This window comes from Pezoporus occidentalis, unplaced genomic scaffold (genome assembly GCF_034315485.1).
Source record: "Pezoporus occidentalis ecotype Australia unplaced genomic scaffold, CSIRO_AGI_Poc_V1 ctg108, whole genome shotgun sequence".
Lineage (NCBI taxonomy): Eukaryota > Metazoa > Chordata > Aves > Psittaciformes > Psittacidae > Pezoporus > Pezoporus occidentalis.
Window position 1 is genome coordinate 3,148,650 of NW_026912865.1, and position 20,563 is coordinate 3,169,212.

General features: G+C 51.8%; 1 protein-coding gene and 1 long non-coding RNA gene across 8 annotated transcripts; one reads left to right on the forward strand and one right to left on the reverse strand.

Annotated features, from left to right (window-relative positions):
• Nucleotides 1-7,187: 7,187 nt before the first annotated feature.
• FOXA1 (forkhead box A1) lies at nucleotides 7,188-18,348 on the reverse strand. 3 transcript variants are annotated; one of them, XM_062623644.1, is made up of 4 exons: nucleotides 18,066-18,348; nucleotides 14,217-15,441; nucleotides 9,741-9,824; nucleotides 7,188-7,240 (listed from the first exon to the last, which is right to left on the reverse strand). In XM_062623644.1, the coding sequence occupies exons 1-3, from the start codon at nucleotides 18,135-18,137 to the stop codon at nucleotides 9,790-9,792; spliced, it is 1,332 nt and encodes a 443-aa protein (XP_062479628.1). In that variant the 5' UTR covers nucleotides 18,138-18,348; the 3' UTR covers nucleotides 7,188-7,240; nucleotides 9,741-9,789. The 3 variants fall into 3 exon arrangements, with proteins under 3 accessions (XP_062479628.1, XP_062479613.1, XP_062479619.1); XM_062623629.1 differs by lacking the exons at nucleotides 7,188-7,240; nucleotides 9,741-9,824 and adding an exon at nucleotides 12,852-13,721 and having other exon boundaries at nucleotides 18,066-18,347; XM_062623635.1 differs by lacking the exons at nucleotides 7,188-7,240; nucleotides 9,741-9,824 and having other exon boundaries at nucleotides 12,852-15,441; nucleotides 18,066-18,344.
• Nucleotides 17,162-20,256, forward strand: LOC134166219 (uncharacterized). 5 transcript variants are annotated; one of them, XR_009965806.1, is made up of 3 exons: nucleotides 17,162-17,476; nucleotides 19,108-19,217; nucleotides 20,078-20,256. It is a non-coding gene; the product is annotated as an uncharacterized LOC134166219 (long non-coding RNA). The 5 variants fall into 5 exon arrangements; XR_009965803.1 differs by lacking the exon at nucleotides 17,162-17,476 and adding an exon at nucleotides 18,391-18,570; XR_009965801.1 differs by lacking the exon at nucleotides 17,162-17,476 and adding an exon at nucleotides 18,613-18,685.
• Nucleotides 20,257-20,563: the final 307 nt, after the last annotated feature.

Consider the following 20,563-nt stretch of genomic DNA (forward strand, 5'->3'; position numbering starts at 1 on the left):
ATAGCAAACTTGTACTATCTCATGGGATAAAGACCACAGATTTCCCCTTTGATTTTCAAGAGCTCTTGTCATACCAAAGAAAAGCCAGCATTAAATGTGTGCCACCTTTGCCCCTGCACTTTGGGGAGCTCTTATCACAGGAGAGACTGCATTTCTGCTTTCAGATTTTGGAAGGACAGAGGATCTATTGCATTTTCTTGCAGTGCCCTAGCACATTGGCTCTAAAGCAGAAAATTAATGATGGACATGTTGCAAAACGAATTCTGTGAAGTTTTCTTTGTAAAGAAGCTGATCCAACTTTTTTTTCACCCCAACAAAAGCAGGTCTCAGAGTAGTTAGCTGGAAGCCTTGTTGCTTTTTTCCTTTAGATACAGCACCAAATTTTGCAGATTTAATAGCAAAATTTATATTCTGTTTCCTTCTGTTGTATACTCACATAGATGAGATTTTAACTTGCTTTTTTTCCAAGGGTAAAGATACGGATTTCCAAGCCATACAAAGTAAGAACTGTGCCATTTTGATAAAAATTACTTGAATTCTATGTATTATTTTCATAATCCCATTTTCCACTCCTGTATATCACCTTTTCTTTTTTTTTTTCAGTATAGACTCTGTGGCTTGCATGCGGTCTTGCTTTTGCTATACCAGTTTCTTGACAGCAGGATCAATCCTGCTCCTGCCAGGTGCTGAAACTGCTGAACTCACTTTGGCTGAATAAAAGCCGTGGGTGCGACACCAGCGGCTCTTAGCTCCCCTCTGTGGAATGCTACATTTGTATTAACATGTATCTTTCTTTGTGATTTTTTTTTTTCCTTGAAACTGAAAATGATGCCCTTTAAAATCTCTTCCTGGAGAGAGAGAGAGAGCGAGGTTGAGAGAGAGACTAAAAAAAATACACTCCCCTTGGAATTTAACCTTAATTTGAACCAAGATCAGTGAAAGAAAAGCACTTTCGTGCATTGTTCACCAGCTCCACCCAGCCAGCCCCTTATCTAACCTGAGTCTCTATTGCCTATAGCTTTGTAACTTTTGCAGTAGTACACTCCACATGCTCTTACATGCTTTAAAACCAACCTGGAGACACTGTGACATTGTAATACCAAGAAACGCCTCATGATCCTACCTTGCAAGTCTTGAAGACTGCACAGGGCAGCAGCAGTCCTTCTGCTGTTTTTTCTCCTGTCCTTCCACAGGTTTATAAAGGGCCTAGTGCATACTTCAAATAAACAGCCATGGTTATTCCTGACCCCTGGCAAAGGTAATAGCAGCAGCTGAAACCCCTGAGCCAGCCTCTCCCTACACCCCAAACCAGGGGATATTTAAACATTAGTAACTCTCCATTTTAACCTGGTTCCTTGGATTTCTTTTGCCTTGAGAGGGAAGGAGCCAACCCTTGATTTGCATGACGTCAGCTCGGGGTCAAAATTCAACCTTAAACACTCACATAAAAAAGCAGGCTTCCTTGTTTGCTCTTCAGAGGCGGACTTCCACTGTATGTCTCCTATCATCTGTGCTCGGGAGGAAGAGCCAGTAGATTGCTTTCTTATTAATTTTCACTTCCCAGAAAAGGCAAACAGCTGCCCCAGGTGTGGTCCACCTTCATGCCATCCCCTATCAGCCATCTGCTCCCCGCAGTCATCTCCCTTTCCCAGCATCCCTCAGTTTCTCATGACTTGTGACCACTTGGCCCACCTTCACCTGCTTATCGTCTGCTTTATATCCCTTCCACATCCTCAATCTTTCCTCCAAGCCCTCGTTGCTCATTATTCCCACCCGAGCTGCTCTCGTGATCCACAGCACCAGGTTTTCTCCCTGGTTCTCCAAGCTTCCCCAACCCCATGGCCCTTTTTGCTAAGTGCTGTCTTCATTCACCTGCAGGCAGATGTGGTAGACGCCTTGCAGAGGGCAGCAGGAGGTGCCCAGCCATGCTAGTTAAAATGATGCACATCATTTGGGAAGCAAACTTCTTAAAATTGAAGGTAGGAATCAGGCAGTCACAACAACTGTTTGAAATAAAGACCAAATATTGTGAGGCTCGGAAGAAAAGAGAGGATACTATTAAATGCACCAGTGACTTGCCATGTAACCTCTCCCTTTTTAGCAACCGCCAGCTGTTTTTCTTTTAAAGAGCTGCTTTGTGAAATGCCGTTTGTTTTCATTCTATATAGCCTAGTAATAAAACCCTTCAAGGAAACACTGCATATAGCATTGTTCTTACACTCCTCGAGTGTTTGAAGGACCCCTTGGAACGAGTGTGCACCAGGAGACTGGAGGGAGGAAGCAGGAAAATCGAAATAAGAAATATCAAGGAGACACGGTCAAGCATGATTCATTTCGGTCTTTCAGTTGAACCCGAAGCAGGATCAGATTTCACATCCACCCTCGACGGGGCTGGCATTTTCATACATACTGCAAACCCGTTGGCATGGAGGTGGCTTGATTTGAGGGTTATTACAGGTGCAGTTGGCATGGGGGGGGGGAGGGGGTGTGGTCTTCTTTTTAAGAAAACCGCAGATGAGAACAGTTACTCGTGCTAAAAAAAAAAAAAAGAAAAAAAAACAACAAAAAAAAAACAACCAAAAACAAACACACCCCCCCACACACACACCCCCCAAAAAAAAAAAAAAAACACACAAAAAAAAAACCACAAAAAAAAGCCTCAAAAAACCTCACACCTTTCTTAACCTTTCTGACAGGTAAGCAGTTTTCGTAGATACCCACCAGCCGGGGAACTTGCAGCCCGGAAGCTTCAGCTGTGGCTGGAAGCGCGGTTGACCCCCGCGGAGCGGGGAAGGCGGCTGCAGCCCGCGGAGCACCTCTGAAGGCTCGGTTCCACGCCCTGGGACCCGCTGCCCCGGGTGCCTCCGCCCCAGCTCGCTCCGAGGCTCGGCCGGCAGCAGGAAGACAACGAGGAAATCCCCCGGAGTGCGGAAGCGCTCCGACCGCTACCCCCAGCCCCGCGGGGATTCCCCGGCCGGCCGCTGCTTGCAGCGATGGGCCAGAGATGGCTCAGCAGCCGTGTCTCGTCGGGAGGAGAGCACTCCCTTGCTTTTAGGACCTGGGAAGGGGGGAGTTCAGCACAGCCCCAGGCTGACAGTGTCAGATCACGGGTGCTTTACAGCAGGCAGGGTGACCGGGCAGAGGCATGGCTGGGCCGCTCTGCGCGGGGTTAGGCTCCCCGGCCGGCTGTCCTTCCCTGCCCGCGGACCCCGGCACCAGCCTGCACACCCTACCTCTCCAGGACCGACAGCCCCCCTGCTCTCGGGGCAGCCCATACCGCTGGCTTGGCGTGTGCCGGCGGGACGGGGGTCGTGGGGGAATGCGGTGGGCATCCCCGCGCTGCGCTAAGGCAGGGGGCGAGTGTCGGCCCCCCGGCCGGAGCCCCGCGGCCGCGCCAGTGACTGCCCGTGGCTAGGGGAGCCCTCCGCCCCTCAGGAGAAGAAGAAGCCCCTCAAACCGCGCTGGAACCGGAGACAGGAGGAGGGCGGGGGGCGAACCAGCCTGTTACCCGCCGTGACCGCAAACGCCTATCGGCGGCCCGAGCTGTAATTCCTCTTGTGATCATTCTGTCGAGGGAAGAGGAAGCATTTGGAAGTTGCTGTCATTCATCACAGCATTGCTATATATCTCTTGGCTTTTTCTCATATCCCTCCTGGTTGCATGCTGGTTCTCAAGTGAGTTTGACCTAGTGACTTGCACTCTACAGGCACGCAAAAGGTTTTTACTGCATCAACTTCTATATCCATCATTTGTACTTAACTTTTGAGCAGATCTGAGCGAGTCGTTTCCACCTTCGTTGTTACCAAAAGACACGAACAGCCGAGAATGACGAGGGAAAGTTCAGAAGCTCCTGTGAGTGAAGCTGACCGGCTATGCAGAGCTCCCTCCATATCCCACCCCACCGAGGGTGGCAGTGGGAGCCCCTGCTACACACACACCCTGATTTGAGGCTGCCTGTCACATAGATGGCCCAGTTGGTTCCAGGGCAGGCTGAAGCTGGTGGGTCGGAGCTCAGGATCTGTTTGTCACTGGGTTTGTTTCCAAAGCCGAAAACGTTCTGAGTGGCTTCGCCCTCCGCGTGTGCACAGGTTGTCCCCTTCACTGAAGCACCCACAGAAACCGAGAAACAAGGCTTGTGTCCCCCAGCCATTCGCTGCCCCGCAGAGGTGAAGGGGGAGAGTCGGCCCACTGTGAAGCTCTGCCAGTGCACAGCTGCTGGAAGGGAAGGAGGGTCTTCATCCTTAACCTTTTTTACAAGTTCTACCATCAGGCCAAATGAAAGTGATACTTCTAAAACCTTTGTACTGGTTTCATTGGAAATAAAGAAATCCACAGAGCTGCCTTCCACCTCTGCCTGTTAAATCAAGACACTCAAGAAAGAAAGAAAAAAAATCTGTTTAATTTGGCGAATCACTTGTGTGTATCTTTACTTAGCACTGCATAGCATTACATGCAACTTTTGGCCCTGGAAGTGATGAAGGGCGTGAAACCCTGGACAGATTTAAACCAGAAAGAACTTCAGGCTAACTAGTATTTGATTGGTCCAGTGAGCTGGAGATGGTGCTGTGTCCTCCTTTTTGCTAGAAAGAAATCCAGCGTGAAAGCAGAACCTTTGTTGCCTAGGAATTAAGTTGTTGCTGCTGCTTATTCCTTACCTGAACTCCTAATCCTCTGTTTGTGCTACAGGACAAAACAAATCATTTCTCGTAGACCAAAGGGCTCCTTTGTAACAATTAAAGTCTATTGTGTTAAAGTATAAATGGCACATTGATCGTTAAGGTAAGCTGACTTGTAAAAAGTAATTCTTGGACATGAAGTATGTGGTCATTTAATGTATACTTTGGAGAAGTCATTATGCACGCGGAGGTAAACTACAAACAGTAAAATGCTTAGCTAGCCAGTTAGCATGTATGCTTGGTCTAAACAGACCTCAGAAGAAGCAACGTGAGGTTTGTCCCTACTTCTGCAGAAGACAAAGGTATTTTGCTACTGCTTTCCCTGGGAACAGCCACCTTATTCTAGATCTTTTAAATGTCTTAAATAAATAAGCAGCCCCCCTCCCCTCAAATAAAAATAAACCCCTAAGGAACTTTGCAAAGTGGGAAATACCCTGAAATCCTTGAACCTCGGACTCTGCTGAGGTCAGTGCAATCTCTGTCCACGTCCACACTCATTAGGAAAAGAAAAAAGAAAAATCCTACCCCTGCCCAGGTGGTGTTTAAAAGGAGGAGCGTGGATCCACAGAAACCACTCCTGTCAAGGTCATCTTTTTCTTATGAGAGGCAAGGCAACGGGGTCAGCATTACTACACATGAGGAAACCCCACGGGTGCTGGGGAAGGCCGTGGCTCTCTCCTTCTTTTTCCCCCTTTGGCCAATGTGTCCCTGTTGGGCCAAATCTCCCACCAAAGGCAATGCGATATTTTCACACCCAGAGGGAGTTCCTCATCTGACTAATTTAGTGTTCCCACCTCCCAGTTTAGAGTGGAGCGGGAGGGCTTCTGTTCCTGGAGGGCAATTTGACTTTAGGGAAGTGGGGTGCCCCCTGCCCCCTGAGCAGCCAGTAGGTCCCTGGGTGACCGATGTATGCTTTGCTGGGCCCCTTCTCTGTAACTACCAACCCCTAAAGGGCATTTCCTTGAAGAAACAGTTGTGAAGACATCGTTTGCATCATTTGGTGTAGGCACCCAGGATGTGAAGCCGGGGCTCAGCGTCTTCCCCCGGCGCCCCGGAGCGCATCTCCGGGGTCCCGGCGACTTACTTCCCCTAAGGGCCCGGTCCTCCACCCCAGCGTAAGAGAGCTGAAGGGCCCTGTCGTGGGCTCGGGGAAGTTTGGAAACACAATGGGGTTCTGCAGTGGGATGGATGGTGTGTGCCTGTGTTCAGGGGCAGATGAAACCCGAAGAATTCCATCCCCATCCCGTCTTCTCGCCGCTCAGTTTGCCTGCGGACACGCGTGGAACACGCACCCACACACCGCCCGCACAGGGTCCCGTACTCGCCATAATACGTGCAATACCTTTAAGCAGTCATTGCTATATTTTGCTTGGCTTTGAAAATTAGCCTGTTTGGATAACACCCGATAGAAAACATTTACGCTGGAAGCCAAACAGGCAAATATTTTAATCTCTCATATTAACACAGAGGTTTTCCAATCGGTTGATTTTTGTGCTCGATTATTTATTTATTTGTGTGTTATTCATTCATTCGCTCCGTTCATTCCTTCATTCATACATTCGCTCTGTCATTCATTCATTACTCAGTCTCTTGCCCTCCATCGACGAGACCCAACTCATGGTGACCCGGGCCTTGCCCCGGTGGAGGCAGCACACCTATTGCCCGGGATGGTACCGAGGTGTGATGGTGTCGAGAGACCTCCACCCCGATCCCTGCTAGAACAGGCGCCGGAGAGCCTCCGAGGTCGCTGGAGGTGGCGGGGGCCGAGGGGGCTGTTTGCCTGCTGGGCTGTTCTTGCTTTGCGGCCCTTCCCCACCGCTGCCGAGCCGCCACGAAGCCAATGTGGACAGGCGGGGAACACAGGTGCTCCGGAAGCACCCGAGCAAGGGAAGTGTCCCCTCCCGCAACTCGGATGACACGGGGATGGGCCGTGGCAGGTAGCAGAGCGGTGGGGTCCGTCAGCCCCGGGGCCATCCCGGGGAGGGAAACGTCAAGAACCTCCAACCCAGTCGGTGCCGGCGCGCAGGATGAGGGAGGAATGCGCCCTCAGACCACCAACGCGCCTTGAGTCGTACAATGCGCCACTTAATACACTCCTGTAATTTAAACTTCTGGGGACCCCCTCCTTCCAAGCCGATTTTCGATATAGGTGTTTTCTCACCCCCCACCCCCCCTTTTCCTTTGAAATGCCCCCACCCCCCTCATCCTCCCGCTCCCTTTCTTCTGAGCCCCGCTCTCTAATTCTAGATGAGTATTACTTTGCTCTTTTCGTTGGCCAAGCACAATTGTGTTATTGGAGATAATGAATTCAATCCCCATCAAAGAGTATTAGGAGCGCCTTGGCCCTGTAGTGCCTTTTTTCAAACCGGGAATGAAAGGCAGAGAGAAAATTCTCTGGGTAGCCTCCGCGATGGCAGCTTTTGAAGTGAAGGGAGGCGGGCATTGTTGTTCACATTTTTGTCCATACGGCTGAAGAAAGACCGGCGGCTTTTGATGAGAAGATGAGAACCGCCTCGTCAGTTGAGCAACAAGTTAGATGGCGAAGTCTTACCGCTGCTTACGGCCTGTGGATAACATATGTCCCGCATTAATAGGGGCTCTAGGGAACAATTGCCCGGAGGGGGGAGGGAAGCTCTGCTCTGCACCGGCCAGCGCCTCTCCCCCCTCCTCCTCTGGACACCGATGCCCGAAGGGGGTGGTTTTAAGGGAGACCCGAGGGGATGCCCCGTGGGTTGCTGAGGTGTCAGCGGGACCGAGCGACGGGGAGGTGGTGGGCGCCGGTCCCGGGCACGCGGGAGGGGGGGTAGGGGGACCCCGGCCGCCTGTGGGTATGTGCTGGGTCTCCTAGATCACAGATTCTGATGGTTCTGACAGGGCTCCTAGTGGCTGGGGCGTTATGTTAGGTCTGCTGCCAAGTATTTGGAGGCGAGGCCATCCCCCCTTTCTAACCTAGAGTCTTTATTTCGACACACACACTAAATGTGGGGTCGGGCCTTGGTTTTCTTGCCTTTTCTTTTTTGTTGTTCCCTTTCCATTTCATATAGCGTCATGACATACCTGAAGTTTGTAAGTGCTTCCTTAGATGAAGGGATCAGGCAAGGAAAAAAAAATAGAAGAATGAAAATGTCTCTTGGTCACATCAGATAACCTTAGAACTAGAAAACTTGTTGCATACATCTGAATAAGTTCAGACATGTTCTTATTCCAATCTCCTGCCTCGCAGTTCAAAGATTCCCCGCCCCCGGGGCTTTCTTATGCTAAAGAGGTCATTACTGAGAGTCACTATGGAGAGATCCCGGGTTGCAGAATGAGGCCCACCTCCTAGTTACCAACATGTTTACATTTTCCGCCGGTCATAACCGGAGGAAATGTGTGTTAGCAACCCGCCGGGCAGGCTCGCGGAAGAGAAGGAATAAAGGGGGAAATAAATTTAAACTGCTGCGCAGTAGATTGCAAATCTAGGTGATTCATTAGGGAGCACTTAGAGGTATCGGGCACAAAGGCGGTGTTTGCCGTAGAAATGGTTGCTGCTCCCTGGGTGGGCGGCTCTGCCCTGGTGCCCGGGATGGCTGGGAGCAGGGGAGAGTCCGCTGCGGGCCCCTCGCGGCCCAGGAGCGCGTCTGCCCCGCTGTACCCCGCTAGCGTGGCATGGGATGGAATTACGTGGGTCCCACTCTCAGCGGCGTGAGGTAGCTTCCAGAGTCCTCCCGAAGCGGGTGCCGCCCTTTGGGGGGCCCACGGCACTTCCATCTGATTGCTCAGGGCCAGGAGGTGCTTTGTCCGTGAAAGGGATGCCCTCGCCCCAGCCGATGGGGATGGCTTTTCCCCCGGACGAAGGCGGACTCGGCACTCTTTCACTGCCAAGTGGTGCGCGAACGGGCCCCACTTCGGAAGCAAAAATGCGGTCACCCGAAACACGTCCACCCGGGGACTCCCGCTCCCCGCTATTTCCTCCTGGGACTCAGTGAAGGAGAAGGAAGGGGGTCGCAAACCCAAAGCTGGGCTGGACCACCGGTGGGCAATGCCTCCCGCTGGGGAAGGTTCAGGCTACCGGGCCCTGTGGGGAGGGCAGCGGCACCCGCACTTCGCTCCCGTGTCGCCTCAGCGGGGGCACCTCTGGGAAGCTACCACGGCAGTGGGGTCACGGCGGTGCCCAGCTCCAGCTCGAGTCCCGCCTGCGGGCTGTAGTAATAATAATAATAATAATAATAATAGTGATGTCCATTATGCCGGTAGCTCCTCATTGGAATAACGAGCAGGTGTACGAAAAAATATAAAACAGTAGCAGCAAAATAACGACAAGTTTCCCGTAAAATAACCCGCCTCGGCAAAGCCCATTCGAGCAATGTTCCCGCAGCAGAGGCGCCATTCCGGGAAATGATCGTTTCACTGAATTCACCTGAATGTAAGTGTTTTGGGGTGGGGGCAAGAGAGGATACTGCAATTTTTTTCCCCTCGTAAGGGCAAATGGATTCTGCAATGAGGCTACATATATATTTTAAATCCTAATGACTGGAGACAAAGGTGAGCACTGGCAGTTTGATCTGTTCAAAGTTCAAAGATCTGAAGTCTCAATGAGTTTCTGTTTGAGGTGAAGGGGGGAAACACAAACACCATGGCACATCTTGGGCCAAAAAGTTGCACGATTTGGGAGTGAAATACGAGGTTATTTACACTAATCTATCCTTAACTGCTACTTTGTCACAATGGGCAGAATAATTAGCAGAAAATAACCAGAGGGAACAAAGGCAGGTTTTCTTCTTATCGCCTCACGTTTTCCACCCTTCTCTTCCATCAATTATTTTCTCCTGCTGCAAAAGACCTTTCGACACTTCAAACAGCAGAATCTAATAGTACAATCTATTTTCTTTTAGTTATTACTCTGCCTTTGCTAGTGTAGCTGAGAAGCCTCGCATTGCATTGAGAGAAAAAAAATCACCCATTTTGCAGCACCGCCCTTGACATTTAAATGATCAAACTAATTGTATTTTTATTTTAGCTATTAACCATTCTTCTATATTTCCTAACTCAATATTGCAGCGTGGGAGTTTTGCGAGGACTTACGTGTACGTTCCGTGCCCCGGTCGCTCTCTGTGGTGTCATTTTCGCCTGGTCATTGTGTGTTATGTATATTTCCACTTGTCTCCCCTGGAAACAAGTACATACTAATTATATATATGTTAATATATACAATATATGCGTCTATATAACTCCCGAGAGAACTTTCTATCCCATATTTGTATGACAGCATTTGCTTCTTCACGAATCAAAATTATCGCGAAAATGCTCACACAAAAAAAAATACGTTTATTTAGTTTGTTCTTAATTTTTTTTTCAGTGTGATGACTCACATACACTCACACATATAAGTCTAGATCCCGTTTTATCATAACAGAAAAGAGATAACACAGGGCGCGTTGTTATCGCAATCAAGCATTTTATCTACAACATCGCTGTAAAATTAAAACCATGTCGATTGCTCTTATAAGGGCTAGTTGGCGTTACAGCAAGGGAATTCATTAATTTCGGTTTTACGCTGACGGACCAGTAACCACTCAAATATTCAATACCTACTCAACATCTGAAAACAATTTTTGAAGGTGTGCCAATGGCTGAAGTGTTTTCTCGCGCCGCTTTTTTACGATTTACTTGTATTTTATTAGCAAGACTATGTTTCAGAGGCAACAACTGACCGGGCAGTATTTTTTCTCATCTTTCAGTCCCGAACATCTAAAATTAATTTCTTCCAATAAATGTACATCCTCCTATTGTTTGCCGATGTAGACGTCAGTTTTGTCCATTCGCGCTTGGGAAGCAACCCAGAAGGTATTATTTGTGATTTTATTTCTGCCCCTTTATTTGAGCAGCCGAAGTTGGTTTTCTTCCACCGACTTTTCCCTTCTCCGCAGGGAATGAGCTGCTGGCAGGTGCTCCGAGGAGGTGCCATGGGCTAGGGCCCCATCCTGACCCCCTTGCCAAGGGAAGCAGGGCCGCCGCTCCCCGAGGCAGACGGGAGCCAGCCGTGCCAGGGAAGGACCGGACCGGCCGTGGCTGCTCGGCCCCGGCGGCAGGGCTGCCCCTGCCCAGCCCCGCGGTGTCGCGCCCTGCCCGCCACGTCCCCCACAGCCCCCTGCTCCTCCGGCGCGCCCTGAAAGAGCGCCAGGCACCCCCCATCCCCCCCTCTCCAGGCCGGGACCTCCTCACCTCACAGACTCCGTGTAAACCTTTACAGAACTCCCCCGCCACCCTGAATTACTCCCCGCGTGTATTTAATGAGCCGTTTTCTCTCCCTCGCACGTGGCCAGTGGGAGATAATTGCCGTGAAGAAAAAAGCGAAGTTCTCCTATAAATTGCGGTGAGGGCCGGATGCTGCAGGCTAGCGACCCTCAGTTTTCCCTGTGTCGCGGTCGCGGGGCTGATACCATCTGTGACATGGTCAAAACCCCTCACCCTCCAGCTCCTTCCCTCCTGACACAGGGTGAGCTGTCCGGCTGAAGGAGATGCTCGTAAGCTCCTCTCTACACACTGAGGGCGGTGGTGCACCCTTTTCCTAGGGAACTTACTTTTAGTTTATTTTTGCACTGTATCTGGGGTCTTTTTGAGTACAGGATTAAAACAGCAGCAGCAGAGCAGCTAGGAGCGGGACAGAAAACCGGGGATTCTTCTTCCCTGTTGATTTCCAAGTTGTAAACTGATGACAGAAAGCTGCCCTCCCTGAGCTGGGGATCCGGGTTTTTAACATGAGCCGCATCCTTATGTCAGTGGATCATTGCCCATCGCAGACACCATTTGCCTGTGGGAAGGAATATAATCTCAATGGCGAGTGGCGAAAAGGGACACGCTGCATCCGTTAGAGGCTCCAGTCCTTATCTCTGAGAGGTTTGGAGCCGCTTCGGTCAGCTTAGAGCTTTTTATTACCCACGCCCCGAATATTTCCATTACGCACTGTCTGTGTTCCTCAGCTGTTGTGAGAAACCTGCTGCCTTATCGCTGTCGGTCGATTGATATTTTCTGTGTACAATCTCAAGGTATTAAATCAATGTCTCCACTCTGCAGTGGGCATATTCTCTACAGACTAGTCTGTGGGAGACAAGTGAAGTCTTGCTGAATATGGGCTTCGCTCTATCTCGAGGCTCACGAAGCTCCTTTTGGCGGAAGACAGACTTTAAATAGGACCCACTGCCCGGGCTTGGGGCCGATCAACCCCGAGCTGCGGGGGATCTCTTGGTGCTTGCTGGTTCAGGAAACAGAGGGTGAAGGGGCGCACAGCTGGGTCATGGGATGCCCGCCAAACCGGGCGTCCCGGGCACAAAACGCCTCGCACTCCCGCTGCGGGGACCGCAGTAAATCTCCGCCCGCCCGAGAGCACCCGCGTAGCGCAGCCCTGGAGCCAGCTCCGCTTGGGAGGGAGAGGGTGGCCACAGCTAGCCCCCCAGGGCCGGGCTGCCAGGGGAGCACTCCGGTGGGCTTTTCATCGAGTAGTAGTGCTGGAGGAATTTGGTGAGATTTTTGGGACGCTCGCTTGGCTTTTCTGTTCTAAATCGACCCCTTAATTTAGATTGTCGCCGCCGTACCTAACTCGTCAGGGGGCAATTATGTGATAATTACGAGAATTGCATAGTTCTTTTATCTGGCGGCCGTGCATGTAGGGGGCTCAATACAGCGAAATCTGTTCACGTGTAAATTTCCCTCCCCTGGCGATGCTGCCTGCCGCGGCCAGCACTGCCGGTGTTATCACCGGGCTCGATCCGAGCCAGGGCTACAGAGAGGGAGCTGGGCCGGGAGCTCGGCCCGGCCCTTCCCGGGGTGAGGTGGAGCCGCGCTAGAGATGCTCCATCCGGGGTCGCCTCGTCCGGCGGAGGAACGCCGGCTCTTGCTGTCGCCGCCCCTGCCGCTAAGCACCCAGGAGGTGACACCGCCTCGGGTGGCTTTGTCCCTCCCTCCCTCAACCTACTCCGGCACAGTGAATTAAAAAAAAGAAGACCTCCCCCCGTCCCGTCCACACCCGCAGAGGCCGGTGGCATCGCAGAGCCCGCAAACCCTCCCTGAGGGAGCGTCTCCTTTCTCCGCGCCGCGCAGACCACTCGTTGTCACATCCATGCGCTTGTTTTCCTGGCACATGGCTCCGTCCGCCGTAACCCGTCCCAGAAATTTTGAAAGAAAATAGCAGAAGTCTTTCATTGTTAACATTTGATTTATTTAAAGTCCTTAACTGCAAATGATCAAAAAACATACTTCACACATTAAATTCTGTTATCGTTTTAAATCAAAATATTTTTTTCAATTACAATCACATTTATAAAATTAACAAAATTTCTTAAATTCACGTGTAATTCTTTTTTTTTTTTTAATGTCATTTAAAGCAATTTCCAGCTGTAAAGAAAGAAAAAAATATAAACCATGCAATAAATTAAGAACATTGAAACAGTGAACAGGAATAATAATAAAACCCGTCTGGCTATGCTAACACCGTGTAAAACTGGGGAAAGTGCATTAACACTGGATGAAACAAGCTAACGATGACGATAATTAAATGGCCACCAAAAAAAAAAAAAAAAGTTAGAAAAGGGGAGAGAGACAGAGCTCTCCTCTCTTCCTTATGTCGGTGTAATAGTCAAAAGTTTCCTGGGGAAAAGGGAAAATAACCTTGTTATGGACAAACAGTTCTAGCTGGTACACAATGAAGACACTTAAGTAAGCATGTCATCCACATGTTGATGAGAGTTCCTGATGAACGAGAATCTTCAGTAACAGAAAGGGGGGGGGGGAATCCAACTGGCTGTGTGACCTCTTTTAACTTTATGTTACACCCCAAGACAGGTAACAGGAAAAGAATAAGGGTCGCATCCTGCACTCCAAAGCTCCAGTTGGTCCCCTCGGGAGTGCAGGATCCAGCCCGCAGCATCTGGGTGTATGCGGGTTGTAGTAGCCGAAGGTTTATTTTGCAAGTATCAAAAGGATGATCTTAGAAAGTAAATAGTCCTCTTGTTGCTTAGAGATTCTCTTAGTGTTTTGCTACTTCACAGCAGTATTGTCCTTCAAAGCCTTTTTAATTAAAAAAAAAAGTTTTAAATGTCTACTCGCTTCTTCATCTCCGTATTGTTAAAGTATTGCCACATACCTGTAAACTTACATGAGATTATAGAGCACAGAAGGGGGGAGAAAAGTGGGCGGAAAGCACAAACAAGTAGTTTACAAGCTCAACAATTTTTTCTTCTTTTTAATAACACCCTGTAAAGGCTGGGGGGGGGCCTCCGGGGAGAGGGGCTGGGCGGCAGGCGGGGGGGAGTATGTACAAGCAGGACGCAGCCGGCTCCGCAGGAGGTCGTGGAGGATCGTAACAACACACTACGCGTTGCGAGAGAATTGAAAAGTAACAGTCCTTCGCACGCAGAGTGCGGGAACATCTCAGTTTGGCGCAGGGAGAGGAAAAGAGGGGAGAGAAGCCAAGAAGAAGAGGGGTGAGGGAGAAGAAGGACTCGCCCCGGCGGCGGGTGATGCAGAGCTAGGAGGTGTTTAACACGGGTCTGGAATACACACCTTGGTAGTAGGAAGGCTCTAGGGCCGACGGCTCAATGCTGCTCCGGCCCGCCATGGAAGCGCTGCCAAGGGGCAGCCCGCTTGGGATGCTGGCACCGTAGGAGGAATATTGCAGCGCCTGCTCGTAGGCTTTGAAGTCCAGCTTGTGTTGCTGTTCCGAGGAGGACATGAGGTTGTTGATGGAAAAGGGGTGGTTGAAGGAATAGTGAGGATCGCCCTTGAGGTGGAGCTGGGGTTCGTGGGCTAAGGAGTGAGGGGGGTGAGGGACGGAGGCCAAGGCGGGGACGGAGCTGATGGTGGAGGTGGCCGAGGCCGAAGTCTTTAGTTCCGTGCTCGATCCGCTGTGGTCCATAGACTGGGGACTGGTGGACGGGTTGGAGCCAGAGAGGGAGGTGGCGGTGTCCAGCTGTGCGGGTTTATTATGGCCTCTGTGCAGTGGGGAGTTGGAGCTGGAACTGGAGGCCCCGGCCTGATCTTTCCTGCCTTCCTGAGGAGCTTTGCTGTTCGCCGGCTTCTCGCACTTGAAGCGTTTTTGCCGGCGGAGATAGCAGCCGTTTTCAAACATATTGCCGGAGTCGGGATGCAGGGTCCAGTAAGAGCCCTTGCCGGGCTTGTCGGGGGAGCGGGCCACCTTTACAAAGCAGTCGTTGAAAGAGAGCGAGTGGCGGATGCTGTTTTGCCAGCGCTGCTGGTTCTGCCGGTAGTAGGGGAAAAGGTCCATGATCCATTGGTAGATCTCGCTCAGAGTCAGCATCTTGCTGGGCGCCTGCTGAATGGCCATGGTGATGAGGGAAATGTAGGAGTAGGGCGGCTTGGCGTGGGGGTAGCTCCTTTTGAAGGTCTTGGCGTCCCGCGTCCTGCTGAGGTTGGACTGGGTGTAGGCCATGGGGCTCATGCAGGGGTTCATGCCGCCGTAGGGGCTTAGCCCGTTCATGGGAGCCGGCTGGGCAGACATGGCATTGATGCCGCCGGGGCTCAGGGCAGTGCCCATGGCGGCCACTCCGGCCGGCATGCCGTTCACCGGCCCCGCCGAGCCCGCCTGTATGCCGGCCACAGCGCCAGGGCTCAGCCCGGCCCCCAGTCCCGTGTTGGCGTAGGACATGTTGAAGGAACTGGAGGTCATGTTGCCACTCGTCGTCATGGTGTTCATTGTCATATAGGTGTTCATGGTGTTCATGGAGCCCAGCCCCGAGTTCATGTTGCTCACGGGCACCGAGGAATAGGCCTAGGGCAGCGAGACGGAGAGAGCGGGTTAGGGAGGCAAAGAGGGGTGGGCAAGAAAGACCCCGGCGGGCCCGGACCCTCCCGCGCTGCCCGCCCTGGCCAGCAAGCGGTGTACATGTCCTGCCACGGGACGCCTTCCACTCCCCCACCACCCGGGAGAGCGCTTCCCAGAAGCCGCACGGAAAGGCCGCTGGCGCGATGAAAAGGGCTAATTCATATTTATATGTGTTTATAAATAGACACAGTGCAGAGGTGCTCGGTACCGACGCACTTCCCTTTAAGCGGCGTGCCGCGGCTTGAGCCGGGATCACCGAGGCGCACGGACCGACGACCTCCCCAGGGCAGCTCCGCTCCGCACCCCTTCATGGCCGGGCTGCGGGTTCTGTCTGCCCCGGGAGGAGGTTTACTCCTGGACTGTTCCAGCTGTTTTGCCGACTTTGTGTTCCGTCTCGCCGATTAAATATTTAAATTCATCAGATTATTGAAATTTCTGGGCATACACTGCCTGCGCAAAGGAGAAGCTCAACTGCCTCCACTTCGTTAGGATAATCTCATGCATCTCTTCTCCCACGCTGCACTGATTTAGATTTCTATTCTTACACAAGATGTGACAATATCTTGCCAGAAAGAAAAGAAACCACAAACAAACAAAAACCCAAACCCACACAAACCAACCAAAAAAACCCAAACAAAACAATCAAAACAACAACAATAACAAAAAAAAAAAAAAGCCTTCAAAAACCCAACAGCAACAGCTCAAGTCCATGCATTTTTATCTGTGGAAAGGTTTCCCCTAGTCCGCTTTTTCTGTTAAGTCAGTCTTTAAAGTCAAGTTAAAAAAAGAAAAAAAGAAAAAAGAAATCAAACCAGCAACCCACACCAAAACACCACAAACACCAAAAACTCTCCCAAAGTACGAAAAGCCTGAACATTCCCTGCCTGAAATTTTCTACGATTGCCCGATATGCAAAAATTGTAGCAGCCTGCCACCTAACACAAGTCTTGAAAAAGCAAAACCGGAAAGCCTGAAATTGTGCTTTCCAGTATGTCATCTGATTTAATAGAAAGGAGAAAGATATTCCCAGTTTACCTCGAACAAAGGCAATACGGCTCACAAAAGGATGTTTAAGCGACTATTAAATGTACAAAATTCATTACTGTTCACTACAAATGCCACGAGCTTATAAATGCGCTTTCAATTTAGAGGATCACATTAATTATTTGGGATGGTAGAACACGGATGGGTTTCCCACCTTGCATCCATACAGTGATTCAAATTAAATATCAGAAAAGATTGAGGAAAAAACAGCAAAAGTGAAGGTAGCTTAACTTTATGTTTGTGGACAATGAGCATGGCGAGGATAAATGAGTCTGGAAACGGCACACAATTAGGATGACCCTTATTTGCCCTTAGCCGACTTTCCTCTATTAAATAAGATGCCGGCAGGATGACACGTATCATCTGCCTGTGCCCGCGTGGCCCCACGGGCGCTAGGTGCCAGCTCCAGGGTGCAGGGCCGAGGCGTGGGGACTGTAGAGCCGTGTGTCCGGGTGTGCTGATGCAATGCCCGGGTGCGCACACCTAGGTGCTTGTCTCGCCACCACACTTCCTTAAAACGGCTCCTTCCCGGGCAGGAATCCGGGGGGCTGCTGGCACGATTGTTAGGTGCTGCCTTCTCCTAGCGACTCTCCTCCTGCAGAGCGGCAGCGGCATGGTGCCAACCCCAGGCCCCACAGGGCAGAGGCGCGCCGCGGGGAGGACTCCGGCCGCTTCCGTGGCCCTCTCCTCTGCCGTAGTTGTTGGCGCTCTGGCCGGTTCTCCCCCTTCTCTTGCACCGCGTTGTCGGAGAGCCGCTGGGGATGGATAGGGAGGTGGGAAGCGCCTCCCGGGGTGCTGCGGACCGGGCCGAGCCTGGTCCGGGGCAGTGGGTTCGGGTCCGGGCCCCTCTCCCGGTCTGGCTCCCGGGTCCGCTCTCGGCAGCGCCGCCAGCCGGCCCCCGGCAGCAGCGCTCGCCGCGGACAGCCCGTTTTTCAAAGTATGAACAAACGGCTGTTTCACCATTTCTCCCTTCTTTCTCCCGACTTTAACAGGTGAGGCCCCTGGCGACGGCGACAGAGATTCCTGTGGCCCCACCGCCGGGCGCGGGGAAGGCGCTGCCCGGTCCCAGGACGCGCTTGCGACCGGGTCCCTCGCCCCACCCCCCCTGCCCGCCGTTGCCATCTGCAGGGAAGGAGCCGGGGGCCGGGAGCGCGGCGAGTCCCCTGCCCCGAGCCAAGAGTTTACGGGCCGCTTTTGTGAGCGCCGCAAGAGGAGATTACGCCTTTCAGATGAGATCAAGAGCTGCCCCCGGCCCCCCAGCGGGGACGCAGACACACCGGGTCTCCCTCAAACGCTTCCCGGGGCTCTCGGAAGCCGTGTTTTCCTTGGGGAAGTCTGCCCAGCTTCAGCGCCGGAGGGAGGGGGAGGCACGTTTGCGCTGGCAGGATCTGGAGCGCTAACCGACTCCTCCGATTGTTGCCCCAGGCCCCCCCCCCCCCCCCCCAGCCCCCCAACCCTCCCCCAGGCCTCCTACTCCCCCCCTTGCAGAGGGGTAGCAGCGTAGCCAGACCCTGGGATTTACTCACCTCCTGAGTGTCGGCGTAGTAGCTGTTCCAGTCGCCGGTTTCATGCCCCTCCATTTTCACAGTCCCTAACATTATGGAGCCAACCTGCCCGGTGTAACCATCCAGCCCTCTTGCAAGCGAGTGACGGGCAGCAGGAGAAAAGCCCGAAACCCCCACCTAGCAGGAAGCCAGCTCTCAGGAGGGGCGGGAGGGGTGCTGAATTTTCCTTTATAATCAGCCAAAAAGGAGGCAGCGAGCGGTGTGGGGCGAGACAGTTGAGAAAGTGAGGAAGTGCCGGCTGGGATGTGAGTGGAGTTGAGCTGATGTGGATCTTACGTCGCAGAAGTACCCACCTCCTCCTCCTCTCCCCATTTGTCCGCCGCACAAAGGCGTTCGCACCTACAAAGCCGAAGATGCACCTGCAAACAAGGCAGTTCCCCTCGCCTGCAACTCCCCCCGGGGCGGCACTTTATTTGCAAAGCGGCGTAATTGGTTTAAGCTTGTGGGGAAAGAAGGAGAGACAGAGGTGGGAGAAGCGGAGAGTAGGAAAAGGGGTGTGTGTGGGGGGGACGACGACGACACACCCTCCCTTCCAGATGGACAGGACAAATGCTAGGAGGGATCGGTGGAAATGAAATGAGGTAGATAAGGGAAGGGCAGCCCCCCCTGAAGAGAATGCAAAAGGCCGTGCAGCCTTAAACCCCCGAGACTAGGGGCAATATTTACTAAAGTCCAGTAGATGCTCCTTTAACTCGATGGCCGGGACGTGCTCCAAAGTTCTGAGTCCTGCAGTCCACAGGCTACTCCCCGCTCCCGCCCCTCATTTCAAAGCTGAGTACCACTCAGGTACCTCCTCACCAACCCCGCTACTGCCACGGCGCCCCCTGCCCACAGCACCCCCGGGGACGGCACCGGACGCTCAGGGCTGAGATCAGAAGGGGCTCGGCTCTGCGCTCCCCGAAGCCCTCCGACCCTCGCCATAGGCTAAACCTAGCCCCTCAAGAGGGGTTGCCATCCTGCGTAGAGCGATGGTGATTTTTCTTTTCTGGTGCCTTACGTTTAGAAACCATGTGAGTCACCGCTCTGAGACATAACACTACAGGCACCCGATAAATGCGGACAGAGGCTTGAATGCGGATCCGCCGATATTAACCTCCGCTTGGCAAACATCAGGTGAGTCACTGGAACCATTTTATATCTTTACTGTGGAAAGCCTCCAGCCCAAAGGGCTTCCTTTGAAAGCCCTCTCTGGTGCCAGGCACCCATGAGCAGTAATAAGTAGCGGATATCTCATTACCAACTTCTTGCTCATTAACACGATTTCTCCCAGAGAATAGAGCATAAGGAATCTACAAAGGCTGGTAAAAGGTAAAGAGGGGCAACACCGATAAGCCAAATTGACATTGAACAATGCTCTTTATTATTATGGAGGGAATATCTCAGTCTTTGCAGACAAACGTTTATTTCCTGTTTCTGCTGCTGCCCTGTCCGGCTAGTCGAGCTCATGTCAAGACCACAGCCTTTTCTTGGCTTCTCTGCCCTATCCTTTATGGGTTTGTTCCTACCTAGCAACTAGAATTTCTATCACCTGATCGTAAAAGATATATATAAAGGCAGAACCAAAATACCCACCCATACACCACCCAAACAAACAAAATTCACCCAAACCCAAATAACTTTCCGGGCAATGGGAATCTGAAAGGGAATTAAAGTTTATTGGGATTTTGAAAAAAGGCTTTCGTATCATACCACACAAACCAAAATACACATCTGGGGCTGAACTCCTGCGTGGCATGTTTGTCGTTCAGTATGATCACAGTTGCTTCCACAGAGATTTTCCCTCGAGGGGTCTGCGAAAACGCCACTTTCACAATTTTATAATTTCTTACACAGACATCCAGGATTCAAATGCCGAGATAGAGCATATCTCCGCCTTGACAAATATGTTTTAACTTGTCCTCTAAATGCGTTTTCTGTTACCCCTTTCTTTGTTCTTTCCCTCCTCGTCCTTTTTCCTTTAAATCTGGCTACAGAATAAAGTCAAATCCTAGAAACAAACAAAACTCTGGAATCAGCAGACGAAAAGAAGGGGTGAAAATGTGTCTTGAAGGAAATAAAACAGATAAAAGCACTTTCTCAAACGGTCAAACTACACCCGTGGAAATTGGAACAAAACCCAGCAGAAAATCCAATAAATATTAAAATTGCGGTATTCATGCACGCATCATCCCTCTTTTCCTAATGGGAGCGGTCTGCACATCTGAAAATATAGACCCTTGGGCTGCGGCTTGTTCATTTCAGTGCTCAGGTCTGTGGGGTCCAGCCCCCCCCCCCCCCCCCCCCAGCAGTACAGCCACACGCGACGAGGCTGCGAGGGATGCGGTCGCCGCAGCGACCCCGCTGGCGGCAACTCCTCCCTGAGTGACCGACCCCGCGGAGGTGCTGCCCAGCTTCCCAGAGCCCACCCCATGGGAGTAGCACACCCCAGGACGCCGGGCATTCCTCTCAGGGCTCCCTCT

Excerpts from the sequence above, each read along its gene's own strand:
- FOXA1 (XM_062623629.1), bottom strand. The coding sequence starts at position 18,137 with ATGTTAGGGACTGTGAAAATGGAGGGGCATGAAACCGGCGACTGGAAC. Across the intron at positions 15,442-18,065 it reads ACTACGCCGACACTCAGGAG|GCCTATTCCTCGGTGCCCGT; the intron begins GTGAGTAAATCC and ends TCGCTGCCCTAG. Across the intron at positions 13,722-14,216 it reads AGAGCCTTCCTACTACCAAG|GCTTTGAAGGACAATACTGC; the intron begins GTGTGTATTCCA and ends TTAATTAAAAAG.